General features: G+C 41.0%; 1 protein-coding gene across 1 annotated transcript in view; it reads left to right on the plus strand.

Moving 5' to 3' along the window:
• The window catches only part of LOC311495432 (uncharacterized protein), a gene marked incomplete at its 5' end in the record, with an annotated part of 57711 nt that overhangs the window by 29185 nt on the left and 10997 nt on the right, over positions 1–17529 (plus strand). Inside the window, 4 exons of the mRNA XM_084554866.1 lie at positions 2678–2782; positions 4483–4673; positions 7703–7815; positions 12624–12914. Of these exons, the coding sequence (XP_084410992.1) occupies positions 2678–2782; positions 4483–4673; positions 7703–7815; positions 12624–12914 (700 nt within the window). The remainder of the gene's footprint in view (positions 1–2677; positions 2783–4482; positions 4674–7702; positions 7816–12623; positions 12915–17529) is intronic.

Here is a 17529-nt window from a genome sequence, read left to right on the forward strand (position 1 = left end):
AAAGCCACATTGATGCTAACATACTGACAATAGAACTGCTATCGTCTTTAATGTTTACCAGGGCTGTGTCTGATACTAATAATCATTTTGCGAGGATTGCATTGTGGGGTTGTTAGCAGAAAGTGCACGCCATGAACTCTTGAAGGTACTATATGCTTATTATATGCTTATTATATGCTTATTGCTTAAATTATGTAGGTTATTGTGTCTCAGCCACACTGAAATTGTCCATGTGATTGCGGTATTGTTTGTGGTTTTTCCAACACGTCTTCAGCCCTGTCATTACCATGCGAGGATAGGCTATGTGTGTTTCATCATCTGTCATTATAGCATTAGTCCAAACCTTTATTTTGGCATCAGCTGTATAAAGCGAGTGGCTGAGGCTCTTTGTTGGTACACTTATTTGATTGTCTGACAGATGCCAGAGGTAAGCCTGTGATATATTGCTCTGCTAATAATTTCCAAGGACGGCATTAGGAGTCTGCTCTGGTTATTTTTAGCGGATGGGCTTTCAATATCAGTTTAAAAGGCTGTAATTTTCAAAAAGAGAGATTCATTCTGCCCTTCCGTTGCAGTGGTGCCAAGCTTTCTCAGACCTGGTGTTTGACCTCGGTGTGAGAGAACAGCCTGTGTTGCAGAAACCTGCTGTTTGTTAGGAAAGTTAAAGGCCAGGTTGGTTATGTTACACTGGGAGCAATTAAGGCTGAACACGACCCCACAATAAATCATTTTAGCGGATCTCTTTGATCCTGAGCCAAGTTACAAGTAACTTTGTATTGCTAAACCTGTAGTATTTTCTCACGCTAAACATGACAGAATCATACGGCAGGAGTTTTTCAGACTGGGAGTTGTAGCCATGCTCCTGGGAAGCCCTATCATTTACTTATGAGTTATTGAGAGCTCCAGTGACTGATGGGAGTTTTTGCATTTTAAAAACACAAATTTCAGACTCAGATTTCTATGTGCAGCTATGTGGTGAATGTATAGCAGCACACAATCCTACAATACAGCTGACTAGACTGTAATGTTAACAGCTGCAGCTTTTCCTGCATGTATCAGATGTTTTGTTCTCCAGTTCTAGTAGGATCGGAGAGGAGGGAGAGTCCAGCTACCCGAGAGCTGGCATTCTCTCTCATGGCCTTGTTCTCTAAATGTCAAACTAACTGGTGTCTTGTTAGCTACACGAGCTTTGCACTCACGGTTCTAGAAAGTCTTATTCTCGTCATGATTGATTGAGTCGTCTCTACTGTGGGTCTACTTAATACCGCTCGTTCACATTACCAGATCTTATTAGATTAGGACATGAACTTTTCCCCTAACTCTCTGGAGAGGCAGCTCTGGTAAATTGGTACAAAAATCTTGTAATCAGAGCCAGTGTTAACTCTTTGATAGAGTGTAGATCTCTCCAGGTTGTAACCCACCACTAAATCTGTACTAAGAGAGGCTCCAGGCTCCTCTGACCCCAGAAAAGCCGCGGATTAAAAGAGTGTTAATTTATTGAACTGCATGTTGGGAGGTTTGATCTGATAGTCGCAGCACTGGCAGCTACAGAGAGACTAGAAATACCTTTGCAAGGCTGAGTTCCAGCAATAAATCACCCACATTCATCCATTCAGTCCTTCTCATTACAACCCTGAGTCACACAGAAACTGTGCAGATGAGCTCATCTGTGTTAAATCTCTCGTAGTCTGTAGTCTATTGTCTGTGCACATGTTTGACTATTTTAGCGCTATGGAAACAAATCTTTTTGACAGTATTTACTGTATTATGTATTCTTAACTTAAAATCCACCCGCTGAATCACAGGACTGAAAGCAACAATACATTTGTAATTTGCAAAGGATACAATATAAAATTTATACATGATTGTTGAATTTTGCTGTGGAGTTTATATTTGGGCCGCGTCAGCAGCGGAGAACATATTATCAGAGCTACACTACTCGACTTATTTCCTATCTTAATTTGTTTCAAAGTGCGGATGAGATAATGCCATATGTTCTCTTAGTCTCTGGGTGGCTAACCTGAGACGTGCTGGGACACGCCAGTGTTTTGAAGTTGGCATTTGACTGTGGAAGGGAACCTCTCCTTAACTGATGTCTGACAGTGATTGAGATAGATCGCAGGGGGGGAAGGAAGGGTAGAGACGTGAGGCAGAGGGAGAGACCCATAGGCTATAGGAGGGGGGAGGGTGTGTCTGGGAAATGGAGTTGTTTTAACATCAAAGATAACCCGACTCAGGACTCTGAGAAGGCCTTACATTAGACTGGGAGACACTGCACTTTATCACTGGCCAAGCTTCCTGTTTGGCAGAAGCCTTATCCTTGAAGCTTGTGTTAAATCACTGATGTACGCTCTTACAAATTAGAAGTCTACATCACCCATGCCCTCCCACATGGCACAACCCCACAACTAGATTTGCAGCTAAGCTCTTCTCAGGGCTAGTGATGAAGAACTGGACATAAAGATTTAAAGGCCAGTGGTCCAGTGACTTACTAGTTAAATTTAACCTGGCAGACTTATTGTATTGGACCGGCTGTATTTACCAGTGACAGGGTGGGCTGCCAAATGAATACTAATACCTCGGATCATCAGTCACGAGAACCCCAGCATGAAGATGATGACTGAAAAGATAATATTTCTGCTGATAGATATTTTACATTTGATGTTCTGTCTTTCAGAACAGGGTGAAAAGCAGAAGGCCACACTGCCCGAGCAAGTCAGAGCCGGAAAGAGGAAGGAAAACGTATCGGCACCATCTGAAGGAGGAAAGACGTCTGAGAAGGGTGGGTGTGTGCTTGGTGAACGGTCTTGTATTTATATAGCACCTTTCTAACTATTGGCATTTTACAGTGACTACGACACATTTACCCACACAAGCACGTCATACTCATATTATACTTTATTTTTTTATACGTGTTAGTACAACATTGGTATACACAACGAGTCTTAATGTCTTCCATCTATTTATCTGAGCTTGACTTGTCTCGGCTGATATGAGAAATATCAGGGAGTAAATTCCCACTGAGTCACAGATAAATCAGAAATATTTTAACCACTTGTCATGAGTAAAAACTTAAAAGACTGTAAATGTTATTTTAAATACACGCAGGTGCAGCTTCATCAAAGCTTCCAGATCTGTGACTACAGTAAATTACCCATGACCAGATGGTCTATATCTTCTGCAGAGGTTTTTTTTTTTTTGTCAAAACAAAAAAGTTGACCTTTTATCTCTAAGTTGCCCATTCAAACTGACTCCCACGTAATGAGTATGTATCTATTTGAACTGCATTCCTAGTCACGTAAGTCAGTTACAGGTGGAGTCATCTATTCTTGAGACACACTAGAGAAAGCCTCAAAAGCCAAATAAAAACAGATCACTCCCTTCATTGGACCTTTACATGCATCCCAAATTCACGGACTCCTTCTCTACTACAGCTAACATTACTAAAACGGCACGTCTTGATTCTTTTAAACTGGCTTTACTGGTATGTCAAGAAGGAAACGGAACAACCTCTGTATCCATCTTCTGGCCTTTCAGCTTATGGTGGTCTCCCCACCAGTGAAAAACCTTCTGATGTCAACACAATTTATATTTGTTTCAATATCTCAACACCTTCTCGAGGAAATGGAATAAAATCACATTTATTTAACTCTGACTTTTCCATGCCTGGTTTTCAGTAAAATAAATAAATAGTAATATGTCCAGTGTTTAATATTAGAAGTGTAACAGTAAATTAAATTGTACCTTGGCCTTGTTGTCTGACAGTCCTGACATTATCAGTCGTTTAGATCACAGGATGTACAGAAGCGTCTTACAGAAGTCTTGTGTTGACGCTTGAAGACTTTTGCAGCGTTAAAGGAATGCTAGATTTCTGTCGCCTTTATTCAGCACGGTGCTTTGTAAAAAATATATCGCAGTATTTTAATCTCTTGTACTCCATAAACATGAGATACAGCCTCAGAGTCTGTGACTGTGATTGTATGCATGAGTGTGCTTGCACACAAACATGGACAGTACATTGTATAAGTGAGTCTTTGTGTTCACAGCTTGCCTAAGCAGGCAGATTCTGCCCCCTGAGTAAATATGGTGAGCTACTGATAACATTCATTTGTGTGTAATGCAAGGACACATTCACACACAAAAGCACACATATAGTACACACACAAGGGCGTTTTGGTAGGGGTAGGTCTGTAATGGAATGATAACTTATTTTGTTTCCCCAGCATGCACTGCTGACTGTATCATCACAGGTTGTCCCCAGGATGTCGTAGTGGAGTATGTTCAGGTCCTAGACGTCTGCTGAATGGAAGTGAAATTATAACCTGCAGAAGTGTTTGTGCTCCATGAGACCTCTGTGATAACTGATACATTATATGTGCTTAAAAGACCAAGGAAAGCCTGTAATTAATTCTTCCTTATGGTGGAAAAATAAATCACAATTTATTCTAAAATAATTTGTATTTACTTGTTGTTTTGCCACAGACTCATTTCCAGGGGCTAAAAGTGTCCTGACGAGGGTGATGCGCCTGGCGCAGCGGTACCTTTCAGACCCAACGGGCCGACAGCATGCTGAAGAGAAGAGTTCACAAACTCAGCGAGGGCCCAGACAGCGGAGTCCTGCGCCTGGACGTGTGTTCAGGAGTCGGACGTCGGCCGCGTTTACACAAGCTCAGGTAAAAATTGATGCATTTTATTTGAGACTCTTTAGAAAGTAAAGCTGGGTACTAGAACGTGTTTTCTACAGTGACTGATGCTGATCAAATTTGCAACTTTATGGAAAAACCTGACTGTAATAGTTGGCTTTAAATAGCATAATATCCACTTTAAAGACACACTATAAGTCTTTTGTTGCAGATTGGTTGTGTCACCTGGACAAGATTGATTCTACTCTCATAACTTTATGTTCAGTACAAGGTTAGAGCCATAAAGAGGAGGGCTGGATCATTTTCTGACGACCTGTCATCTCTAGGTTAACAGGCAACAAACTCAGGGAATTCACTGCTTGCACCAAGAACTGGTTCAGCACATAAACTCCCTCAGAACTACAGCTTAAGTTCAGTTTGTATTTTTTTTACACATGTGATGGAACATGTAGTGAAGAGAACCAGGCTCCCAATGTTAGTCCTAAAACAACTGGCTACTGTCTCTATGCCTATTTTTACCAGACAGATGTCAGAGTTATTGATCTTCTCATGTAACTCTTGTATTTCTCAGCCTGCAGCATAATACTCTAAACATACATGGGACGGGATTAGGATTAGTTTCAAAGTCTGATTTGCTTTTACGTTACCATTTGACACAAATAATTAATCACCATACATTTCAGTGATTCCACTCATTGAACCAAAATAGGAGGTTTGTTGTGACTGTCTCAATAAAATAAGGCTTTTAATGTTGATTGGTTTTCATACACCATTCAGGAGACACTCTCAAAATGGTTTCTCGAATTAGTGCATAGTTTTCTTTTAAGTGTGATCAGGATCCACTGAGAGTTCATCAGTCTTAAACAAAGGCTCAAGTGTCTGACCGCCTGGGTTTCAACAGCTTCATTTAGATTCCAAATCCTTCTGCTAAAAGCAGACTGGCCAGCAAAGCTCACTAATTTGGCATCTGTTGTAAATCTCTTTTTGACCCAACACGGCTTATCCCTGTTCTTAGCTTGTTGAGTTTTCATAATATTTGGTAACAGTGGTTTTCTGAACTTTCCACCTCAGGTGTTTGTAATCGTACTCGGCTTCAACGTAGCAGCTGCAATGTTGAACAAATTCAGGTCTATGTGACAGGATGTGAAGAGGATATACAGAGGTGATGTCAGACATTTATACTAGTAAACTGTTTTCCTCTTTTAGGTCATCACTCATTTTTTGAATAATGCTAGAGAGGAAGATTTATGTCAGCATCTATTTCTTTCATCACAGTCCTCAAGGGTCAGAAGCGTTGCCTTTAAGTTGTTTAACTTGGGTCAAACGTTTTCGGTAGACGTATGCAAGCTTTTAACAATTAGCTGCAGGACTTTTAGCCCATTCCTTCCAACAGAACTGGTGTAGCTGAGTCAGGATGGTCGGCCCCCCTGCTTGCACATGCTTTTTCACTTGTGCTCACACATTTTCTACAGAGGTTTGGCCTTGACTTTGTTGTCTGTAAGCCATATTGCTCCAACTTTGGAAGTATATTTGGGGTTATCCTGTATTTGAAAAACCCATTTACGAACAAGCTTTGACTTCCTAACTGACGTTGCTTCAGTATATCCACATAATCTTCTTTCCTCGTAATGCCATCTATTTTTTGAAGTGCGCCAGTCCCTCCTGCAGCAAATGCTTCCACTACTATGCTTCACATTTAGGATAGTATTCTTTAGCAGACCTCCCCCTTTTTCCTCCAAACATGCAGTAATATACAGAAATCTTCTATTCCCACTGAGCCAGACTTAGCTTCAAGCAATAACTGCGTGTTTCTTCTTGGTCTGCTTGGCTAAGTCTGATATGAAGCAGACAAACACATTTCATTTGCGCTGAACATACTTCATCATGTTCAGCATCGCAGCTCGCTGACAATGGATGTAGCCTTTCTAGCTGGATTATAAAACCCCACTGGCCACTTAATAACTCTCTGGAGGCGGCTGCTTTATGAGGTCCAGCTCAGTTCATCGCTGTGAAAGTGTACTTTGACACCACAGCTTGGTACACAGAGGATTTACAGTAACAGAGGAAGGTTTTACGTGACCTTTGTGTTGCACACACGCAAGCTGCAGCTCAGATTGCCCAGGAGTCACCAGCATTATTACATCGCTTTGGAAATGTGCCACCAGTGTCTTAATTTGTGGAGGGTTTGGGTTGTTTTGATGGAGGGAAAAAAAATAAAAAGCATAACAATATAAATGCAAGCAATTTGAGACATCCAGCAGAAAGAGAGATGAGAAATAACTGAAATAAGAACAGAAAGAGATGCTAAAGCAAATAAAATAAATAAATAAATGAAAAGTGTAAAAGTACCTGGGGAAAATAAACAGATTTAGTTAATTCTGTTGGATTTAGAGGATTTGCTTGGCTTGCTCTCTTTCTGCCACTCAGGATTGCAGCAGGTTCACAAAATATAGCTTTGTGACGGAAAAAGAGGTTGTGAAAATCTAGGCTGTGTAAACTCAATCATCATAACATGGATCGTTTTAATTAGAATTTTCTTCTTTAGAAATCACTGTTTTCACTCTTGAGATTAGAAGATATGATTTTATCTCCGTGCCATTTGTTACGTCACACTGGATTGGAAAAATGTCCAGGGCATTGATTATTGACAAGGTCAGTTGCAGATGGGAAGAAACTATTACAGGTTTTGGTCCTGATCGACCGCAGCCTCCTGCCAGAGGGGAGAGGCTCAAACTGTTTTTGTCCAGGGTGAGAGGGGTCGGCTGCAATCTCTCCGCCCGCCTCAGTGTCTGGGAGGCAGACAGGTTCCGAAGAGAAGGCAGATTGCATCCAGTCGCTCCCTCAACAGAGTGAATGGTATAGGGTAGTCTGCCTTTGTTCTTGGCAGTGGCAACAGCGTACCAGACACTGGTTTAAAAGACTACATACATACAAGACAATTTACTATTTACCTAGATGATGCTGGTTAATCACACAGTCTTACCATGAGGGCAAATGTGGAGCTGGAGCATCTAATCATCTGGTCTCTGCTCTCAGCTCTTTAACTTTCCCTCTTTCAGGTCAGACTGAGGAGGCGGAGCCAGCAGAGAGGCGGAGCCCAGCCCCAGGTAGTGCCTGGGAGCAGTGGTGATGTCACCAGAAGAGATCCAGCTGGTGGTGGTAAAACAGACAGGTGAGGACAAAGTTTAAACACTGCAAGAAAAACATGACATGTCTGCACTCAATCATGTCAACACTCTCCTGAAGAAGGGTCTTTTATTTACATTGGACTATGTATTGGGAGACTACACACACATAGATGGCCCTTCTTACTGCAGAATCTAACACATTCCTAGCCTGGAAGCCAGACTGACTTCTGATTTTTGTGGGGCAAAGTTGGGAACTTATTATGAGCCAGTCAAATCGTTTAGTAGGACTGTAAGGCGCTGATGAACAGAAGAGTTACAGCGACGTACTCAAACAGATCATCTGAGCTGTGTGGAATTGAATTTGTTTACAATACAATGGCTCTGATTGGCTGTAGGACTATCCAATAGCATGCAGAAATTAATTCTTTCTCTTTATCTCCCCATAATGAAATCCCAAAGATGTGTTACCAGACTTAAATTCCAGCTGATGCATTCCTGCTAATAGTCTGACACCTCTGTAAATACATTACAGAGGAAGAGCACGGACATGTGTGGACTGTATAATATTTCAATCAAATATATTTCTATCCGCTTGCCTGATTTCACACAGCCTGTCTTTTCATCGTCACCTCTTCTTTTTATGCTCCCTCAGTCTTAATATTTTCCCCCACAGCATTTTGGCCTATAACTTACCCCTTGGATCTGCATGATTCAGGGACAAATTGCACTCTGAGATTATTATTTTGTCCCAAGGGGCTTTTTGTCAGTCTCTGAGCTTGTGACATTTTTATTGCTGGATGTGCACAAACTTATTCTCCTCATTTTACTGGGCTTGTTCAATAACTTTTTTCCTTTTATCTTTGGGGGAATTGGCTGCTAGGACATTAGAGATTTTCCCATAGATACCATAGAGTGTGCATGCAGGGAAATCAGCCTGCATGCACACTCTATAGTATAAAAGAGGGGATTTTAAGTAGAGCATACATTTGAACATGTGTTTCCAAAAGTTCATGTTTTAGCTGCTTTATTTTATTAGTATTAATATTATTTCAAGAAACAACTAGAAGCACTTCTTTCTTCTAATGTTGCTGAACCTCATCTCACCATTTTCTTACATGTAGTGTGTTCACTGAGTGACATCTGCACCTTTTGCTTATTATTATTTGCAGACAGAAACGTCTGCCATGCCAAAGTGCCTTCAGGTATTGTTTCTTTGTAATAAAATCAGCTGGTCTTCCGGCAGCATTTAGAATTTCACAATAGTCTTCTAATCCTCTCATTGTAATGTTGTTTTTTCTTCATGACAAAAGGCCGTCACTGTTGTGCTAGTGGTGTGCGTTTGTGTGCGCTTTCCTCCACGTGTTTGTGCGCATGTTTCAAGCATACTTGTCATTCCTCGCAGCCTCAGCCTTAGTGTCAAGTGGTTTACGTTGTTTTAACCGGGCTGTGGGTCGCCAGGGGTCGCCAGGGGTCACCGAAGGGATTATTGTAATTGGGTGTCAAATTAGTAGCAGAGGATGGAGCTGGACAACTCTCTCTGCCAGGTGTTGAAAACTCACATTATCTGAACACGAATGAAACCAAGCAGGAGCAGCTTTCAAGACATGTAGAGTGAGTTATGCAGCATTAAAACAACAGAGACATCAGCCTACAACATTACATTCACATTAGATGCATTCCTAAACGGTCATAGAGGATTTCTATTCCATGCAGTATTGATTTGTACACTGTGAAATGGAAATGATCAGAAACAAAAACAGATCCACTCCCTGCAGAGTTTTACATAATTTAAGCTTGATCCAGTTTATCTGGGTTCTTCTTTTACTTCCTGTTGAGTTTTAATCTCATTTTGCGTTCATGGGAGACTGTTCTTAATGTTGTCTTATACAAATGGTTTCTAAACTTTTGTCCAGACAATGAGCATAGTTTCTCTTTAAACAAATAGACCGTGTTTATTCAGAATGTGCCAACGCAGATTAGGTCATAAATGAGTTTTTGTGTCATTCAGTTCGTTCGTCTGCTTCTTTCCTTTCATTTAAACATTTAAACCTTGGTCTTGTTGCACATTACTAATTAAAACATTGCTTTTCTACTAGTCAGAAAGAATTACAGTGAGCTGTGTGAGGCTCGTCTCACATTTATTTAAAACTAAATTTTAGTTGAATTATTTAACGTATTTTTGCCAAATCCATGTGGGTATAGGTCGTGCTCTTGAATGGAGACACGTTTGCATTTCTCCTTACGTGTGTTGCACAGTGTTCATGAAGCGCGACATCAAAGTAAAACATCATGTCAAGGACTCGGACCATATCAGACGTGGCTAAGTGGGTCCAGCTCTAGAGGGGTCAAAGTTCAGGGATTGGTGGCCTCCCTTACCCCCAAGGGTCACACCACTTGAATACCACGGTCACTTGACATTATACCACGACCGTGTGACATATCGGTCGCTGTACAGTGTTGTCTCGGCTGTCTGTGTCTTTGTCCTCTAGGAATCTTGTCAGACATGTTGAATTTGTTAACAAACCGGTAGACAAAACATGACGAGATGTACCGAAGCAGAACTTTCAGACAATTGTAGGAAAGCTCTACGTTCTTTTGTGGAATTTGTCTTTTAGAATTCCCCCTGCTCGCCGGCCTGCCTCAGCAGGTTTATATCCACGACTGTTTAGTAGCTGATACTTTTATCTTCAGGTCAGGACCTTAAATCTGTCTTAGGATCTTCTTTATGGCCTCTTGAAGTGCCATGATCAGCACTGTTTGAGTATAGTTTCATTTCAGATATCGGCTTACACGCCATTATTATTTATGTATTACATGGATGTGTTATTCCTTATTTATGTCTCCACACATCTTTAATTCCTGACTCTGTCTTCCCACATAGAAGAATATTCTGGCTTACCCTGGTGCCTCTCTGTCAGTGTGACTTGTACATGATTTGTGTTTGTGTGACCTCCTTTTACTTTGTTTGTAGCTAATGTGTTCTCAGCCTTTTACCCTCGCTAACTTTGGTGCATTTTTGGTCAGGACACCATTGGGGGGAATAGTTTTTTTAGCTGGTTAAATATAGGTTAAATAAAATATACTATTGATCCCAGTCCCACAAACATTTACCCAAGCCAAAAACACATTGTCATAATCATAGCAGTAATTCTTTTTAAAATGTGTTGTGTGTAGATGTAGCCATGAACCCAAACCAAACCGAGCATTTTTTGTTGACGTTGACATTTTAATTTCAATCTTTAATCCTGACAGCTTTTTTTTTTTTTAATTGCTCTATTGTGGCAGTTTACTTGTCATGAGTGTTGTGGGTGTGGGTACATTCACCTTTATGTAACCGTATACTGTATATGTATATATAGCTGGAGGTCTGCCAGCCTTAATGTGGTTAGACTGAGCTTCAAGACCCAACAGGAGACAACTTTCTCTCTCCAACATGGAATAAAGTTCAGTGTATCTATGCATATTAATTCTGTGCTTCAAAGTCATGTAGAGTTTACATATTCCACTGAGCATCAACCTGCCCCTCCTCTATATTGTATATTAAAACTAGGGCCGGGACTTTAACGCGTTAATTAAGATTAATTAATTACACAAAAATAACGCGTTAATTTTTTTTAACGCATTTTAATCACACTTATTTTTGCACCGCGGAACGTTTCTCACTGGATGAGTTTCGGCGGACCGATTATACTGGAGCACCAACTAGCGTTCATTACCAGTGTCCTCAACAAGCACCGGGTGCTGCCGTGAGCCCCTCTCCCGTCCCAAAGCACTCACAGGCGGTCAGTCTCACAGTAGCCCCGCGCAGCAGCGGTCAGAGCAGAGAGGGAGAACCACGCCACCGCGTCCAGACTGCAAACGAATGACGCATGCGCAAAACTGCCGCTGATCGCGCCCTGGTTTACAGAGCGGGATGTAAATGTTTCTTCACTGTCACACTAAAATAAATAATAAAATAATAATCCATTTAGATTGTTAATTTTGTCAAGTAAAAACCGTTTGTACAAAAAATGTTAAAAATATTCTAGTTATGGCAAAAAATGCTCATGTTCTTCTGTGCCTGTGACTTGTAGGCTAGAAACTAAACCAAACTTAAGAAAACAAAAACAAAAACAAAAAAAAACTTAAGTTACTGTGCCAGAGTGTCTCTTTAGAGTCATTTTGCCAATACCAAGCCCGGATAAAGGAGGCGCGTTAATAATACAGCGTCCATCACAATTACATCCAAAAGGTAAATTATGCAAATTAGCCGATGACGTCATTTAGCGACTTCTAGCGACTTTTAGGACAGCCAATAGCTACTTTCCTTTCCTGAGGAGTTGGCAACACTGTTCATTACTTCAGACAACAACAAACCACAGTGAACATGAAAGAAGAAGCTGATGAGACCGCTTTGGTTGGCCCCGTGGATGGGAAATTTAGTCATTATTCAATGGTATACTAAAAATCCATATGAAAAAAATTACTTCTCACTGTTCTCAGGTCAAATATTTATATGCGATTAAAATGCGATTAATTTCGATTAATTAATTACAAAGCCTCTAATTAATTAGATTAATTTTTTTAATCGAGTCCCGGCCCTAATTAAAACACATCTGAGAGTTAGTACCTATCAAAAGTGGGGCCATGATGATTCATCGATGTACGTGGAGAGAGAAGCTGTTGACATGATGGAGTGCAGTTACTGTAGCACAGATTGCTGAAAAGTTGATGCTGGTTCTGATAGAAATGTGTCAGTGCATCACGGTCTGTTAGTTTGGGGCAGCATCCCCACAAATAAATCTAAATAGATGTACAGTTACTAGGGAATCATATAAAGCTGCTGTATCTCTTTTTTTTTTTTTGTTTCCAGATCAGAGCAAACCTTTAAGAGGTCGGGTACAGGGCCGGTTGGCAAGGTGACGCATCGTCGTAGCAACCACAGCATCATCCAGCATGTCAGAGTCAAGTCGCTCCGTTTTCTAAGAAGTGGCAAGAACCCAGCGAACCAGGCCGCTCCCTCCTCCTCCTCCACTGTTCTCCCATCATCCCTCCGTTCCTCTACACTTCCTCCATCTTCCTCCAACATGTCTCCAAGTCCTCAGTCCTCCAGTGCTGCTACTAATGAGGAGCAGAAACACGTGTCCCGGACAGCTCTCATCAAGTAAGAGGCACAAATTAATTTTATTAAATAGTTAATACTAATAAATCTTTTATGCAGCTCTGCAGCATCTTAGTGGCTTTTACTGTAACTCCATCATGCTTTACATAACAGCGGTGTCACGTGCCCTATTTCATAAACTAATAATGATTAAACACCAACAACAATATTCCCTTGAGTTAGAAAATTAATTTGACAGATGACAGATTTAGAGACTAGATAATGAAGTTCTTTGACATCATAACCGCTGTGGGTGTTTATTAGTACAAAGCCTGAGAGCAACTAACAATTTAATTCAACACTAATTTAATATTGTCATTAAATCTCCTCCCACAGAGATTTAATTATTTATCCTACACGGACCTCAGATCAATGGGATCTGCATGCTAATGTGTTCACATATTGTCCTGATTGCATAAAGTCCTGCATAACAAATTCCGGTGACTCTAATCTAACCTCCCTTTACACTGTCTGACAGCTTAACCAGATTTGGCCACTAAACACTCAACAGTGATTGCAGACTTTGGGAAAGAAGTTTAGGACTGATGGCAGAAGAAAAACACATTTCTTTTTCTATTTATTCTGTCAATGCAGCGAAGAAGTTTAAAATCATATGCATCTAGAAATTAGCCTGAAAGCCAGACCACCTTCCCTACCCACACATTGTTGTGGTGGAAAGTTGCTTTGGAGTCGTCCTGTTGGGAACTGATGACGCTCCCGCAAAGATCTGGCAGGCGGATCATATCGTTTGGATGGGCTTTATGTGGTGATGGACAGAAGAGTAACAGCAACGTACTCATACACGTCCTCTGAGCGCCATGGAGTTCAATTTATTTACAACAAAATGCCTCCGATTGGTTGCAGGACTATCCAGACGCAGAGGAATTTTTTGCTGTGTCAGTTGAAACATCCCCCATGTAATCCAAACGGTGTGTTACCAGACTCATATTCTGATAATCGACTCATCAAAACAGGCATTTAAACAATTTACCACGTGGAAATTTAACAAAATAATCTGCACTAACTAGTTCAGTCACTGACATTGTTGATTTCCTGAATTGTGGCAGTACATATTAGGTGAGGAAAACCTTCCTGGTAATCAACGAGCTCAAACTTGGCAATTAATCCCTTTTACTAGCAGATGACGGATGTCGAACAAAGCTGTGGTCAAGCTCAAAGTGAATGTGGCAAGCTGATTAAACCACTTCACACAGAATATCAGGTTTCACACTCTGGTATGAGCCACGTGCAAGCCTGCATTAGTCTGGATGAGGCTGTGGTCGTGGGAAGTGGTCTTATTTTACAGACAGCGTATCTCCACATCAGATATACTCCCAATGATCAATGCAAAATTTTCCCTTCAGCTTTTGTTAAATAATAAAATCCTAAAGAAGCTAATTAGGATCTGTTCTACCAGTCCTGTTCTAAATACGGGACATCCACATTTCAGTCTGGTCCATCCCCATTCCACATCCCTCAAGACTGCTGTACTCTACCAATTATTAAAAATACAACACACATTCTACAGACAGTCCTGCTTCAGTTCTAAATGGTTAAATAACAGCTCTTAAATAAGCATTTAGATATTTGTGCTTCTTAGTTTAACTACACCAGTAAGGGGTCGTGGGTCTCCCTTGTGCCTTCAAAACAGTTGTGACTCATCAAAGAATGGACTCAGTCCTTCTGAGGGTGTCCTGTGGTGTCTGGTACCAGGACATTGGTAGTGGGAGTGTGGGTTGAGAGGTTTCTGTGAATTAGGTCTGTTCAGTTTGGACACCTTGGGCTATATTCCATGTATTAAGAGCTGTTTCTAAGCAGTGTCTGTGGTGTTGCAGGGCACATTATCACTGGAAGTGTCAGTGCTTTGGGTTATTAATGCCTGGTCAGTAACAGGGTCTAAGTAGCATCCATGAATGAAGGACCAAGGGTTTCTCAGCAGAACAATGTACTGAAACAAGATCATGAGTCTTCTAACCGTCACTCGTCAGTAGTTTTAATGTTGTGGCTGAGCTGTCTATATGAATAATGAACCTCTGTGAGCGTCTGTTCTTTACACTATTATTATTCTACTGTACATATAGCAAACTGTGAATAAGCTACTTACCTTGCTTAAGTCTTTGATGCATGGATTATGTATATACATGATGTTATCTGCCTGTAGTACTTGACTTGACAGATACATTGTTCAGTACTGACCTCTGTCAACCTTCCTGGAAGTGTGTTGTGTCTGGAATCAAATGGTGCGTGGAAATACCATAACACTGACTCATCACGCAAAGCCACTCTCGTACTCATTTGCTCAGTTGAACTTTTTAATCTGTCAGCACATTCATATTTGTGGCGCGGGGGCGGTTAATAATTCACCACTACGGTTGGGTCATAATAGTTTTACTCTGATGAATGTTTAATATAGTCAAATGTCATCATTTAACCACAGAAACAAACGTCTGCCAGGCTCCGCCCACATGCTCCAAAGAACCACAGCTGGAGACTTATCGGTTAATTCCATTCCTTGCTGTAAACACCGATGGGACACGGATAACACTGATGTGTTTATGGTCGTTCTAACGGGTTTATGAGATGAGTATGTGTGAGTGACAGACTGACAGAAAGAGATAACCCCTCCTGTTGTGTTTTCCAGGGCAGGGCGGTGACACCACAGCTCTAAAATAGACCAGTAGTTTCCTGTTTGGTTGCTCACTCCTCCCAATAATTTAATGGGAGGTGTGCACAGTGTGACTTCTGTAGCGTATGTGTGTACGTTCTTTATATATTCCTATACTGGAATTTATATGAATAGCGATTTTTATGACAGAGCAAGTATGTGCAGTTGTTCCTCATCTCTGTGGGAAACCAGGAAATACAACTGACATGCACAGGAAGATGAGCTAAGCTGTCCCCTCTTCATCACGTCAGACACTGCCAGCCTGGAAACGCCCTCGACTTCCCTCACACAAGAGGTCGCTTAAGAGGGCATACGTTTTTCAGATTCATTTAAAGTGAAGAAGATAAAAAGTGAGGGTCACGGAGAGAGATTCACGGTGACGCCAGTGTTGCTGCTCGGATGAACACGAAGCAATATGTCACACTCGTGACTTGTTGTTCCAGATACATTTTCACTTCCCAAGCAAAATAAACACTGGAGCAGATATGTGCACTTTGTTGTTTGTTTAAAACCACTCTACCAAATACCTCTCACTTGAGTCTGAGTATAACTTTAGTAGTAATTTTATTTTTAGCCTTGGTAGCTGCTGTCGCCCACTGTTTGGGTCGAGACTAAAATGTCTGAAGTGAAAATAGTTTTTTCAAAAAGCAACTAATAAATAAAACATCAAGCTTCCCAGATGATGCATGAGACTTTTCTTTTCATGACGCCAGGTTTTGAATCCTCGTACGTATCTGTAATATTTATTGAAAGCAATTAATCTCTTCACTTATCATATAATGCAACACCAAATATGACTGTTTACCTTTTTATGATAATATGCCATTACATCCCCATCTGTAGCAGCAGTTCTCCCTGTTTAACGCTAGTTAGCAAATGTTAGCGCACTCTGATGGTGAACATGGTAACCAATGTCCTCGTTTAGACACCGCATGCTCACACTGTCAGCAGTGTTATTGTGAGGCAGTACAATCTTAGAGAGCCACTTCAATGACTGTAGAGCTTTATTAAAAATCTTCTCTGCTAGCCATCTTAACAATATTACAGGAGCTTTTCATAATATAGTAGTCTGATGTCTTCTTGCATTACAAAATATAACTGGGTAACCCTTTTGGCCTTCATTGCACCGCTTAAAAGAAAGTTAGGCGGCGCAAAAAGTGCATCATTTTAATCCTAATATTATGATTAGATGTGGGGCGGTCTAGGAACCCATCGACTCTCGTCTCCTGAATTAGCATCTCGGGACAGAGACAAATGTTTGTGGGTTACTGGTGTAAGCAGTGGACATCCAGATAACGGGTATCTAAGGTCAAGGCCATCTGTTCAGTCTGTTAATAGTCATGTAGAGACACAGGAATGGAGCTGGAGTTAAGGGAAGACCTCTACGAATAGACAGTTAATGTTTTAAAATGACGACAGTGGTTTGGTGCTCCATGCTGACAGAGGATAACACGATAACAAGGTTCTGCCTCTTTTGCTCTCAACCCAAGCTGTTTACCTGCATTCAACCATAGCCGACTCAAACTGAAACCAGAAAGTTTCCATTAAATTTATTTTTAATCAGTTTTAACTGTCATTTGGAAACTGGCCCACTCACTGGCCTCCTCTTGTCTCTCTGTCTCTTCTCTACTTCTGCCATGTGATCAAGTGTGAAATACGTGCCTGTCAACAGTGTTCTGTTAGACGAGCCAGGAGGCAGGAAAACATGTTTTCCTGCAGAGAATTAGGGAACTAATTATGAGTGACATGGTGCCAGCTAACTAGTTCAACCAGTATTGTGTCTGTAATGGAGACAGGGACACACTGTTCCACACTCTGAACACACGTTTCAGTCATAAAACATGATCTGTGTTACATGTTACAGTGTTTTATGTTGCACATCATCTCAACTGTATATTTAAATTTGCAATAGTTGTTTTTTTTCCTTAGTGTATCAAACAGACACACTTGGTA

Source organism: Chelon labrosus, assembly GCF_963514085.1.
Source record: "Chelon labrosus genome assembly, chromosome: 11".
Classification (NCBI taxonomy): Eukaryota; Metazoa; Chordata; class Actinopteri; order Mugiliformes; family Mugilidae; genus Chelon; species Chelon labrosus.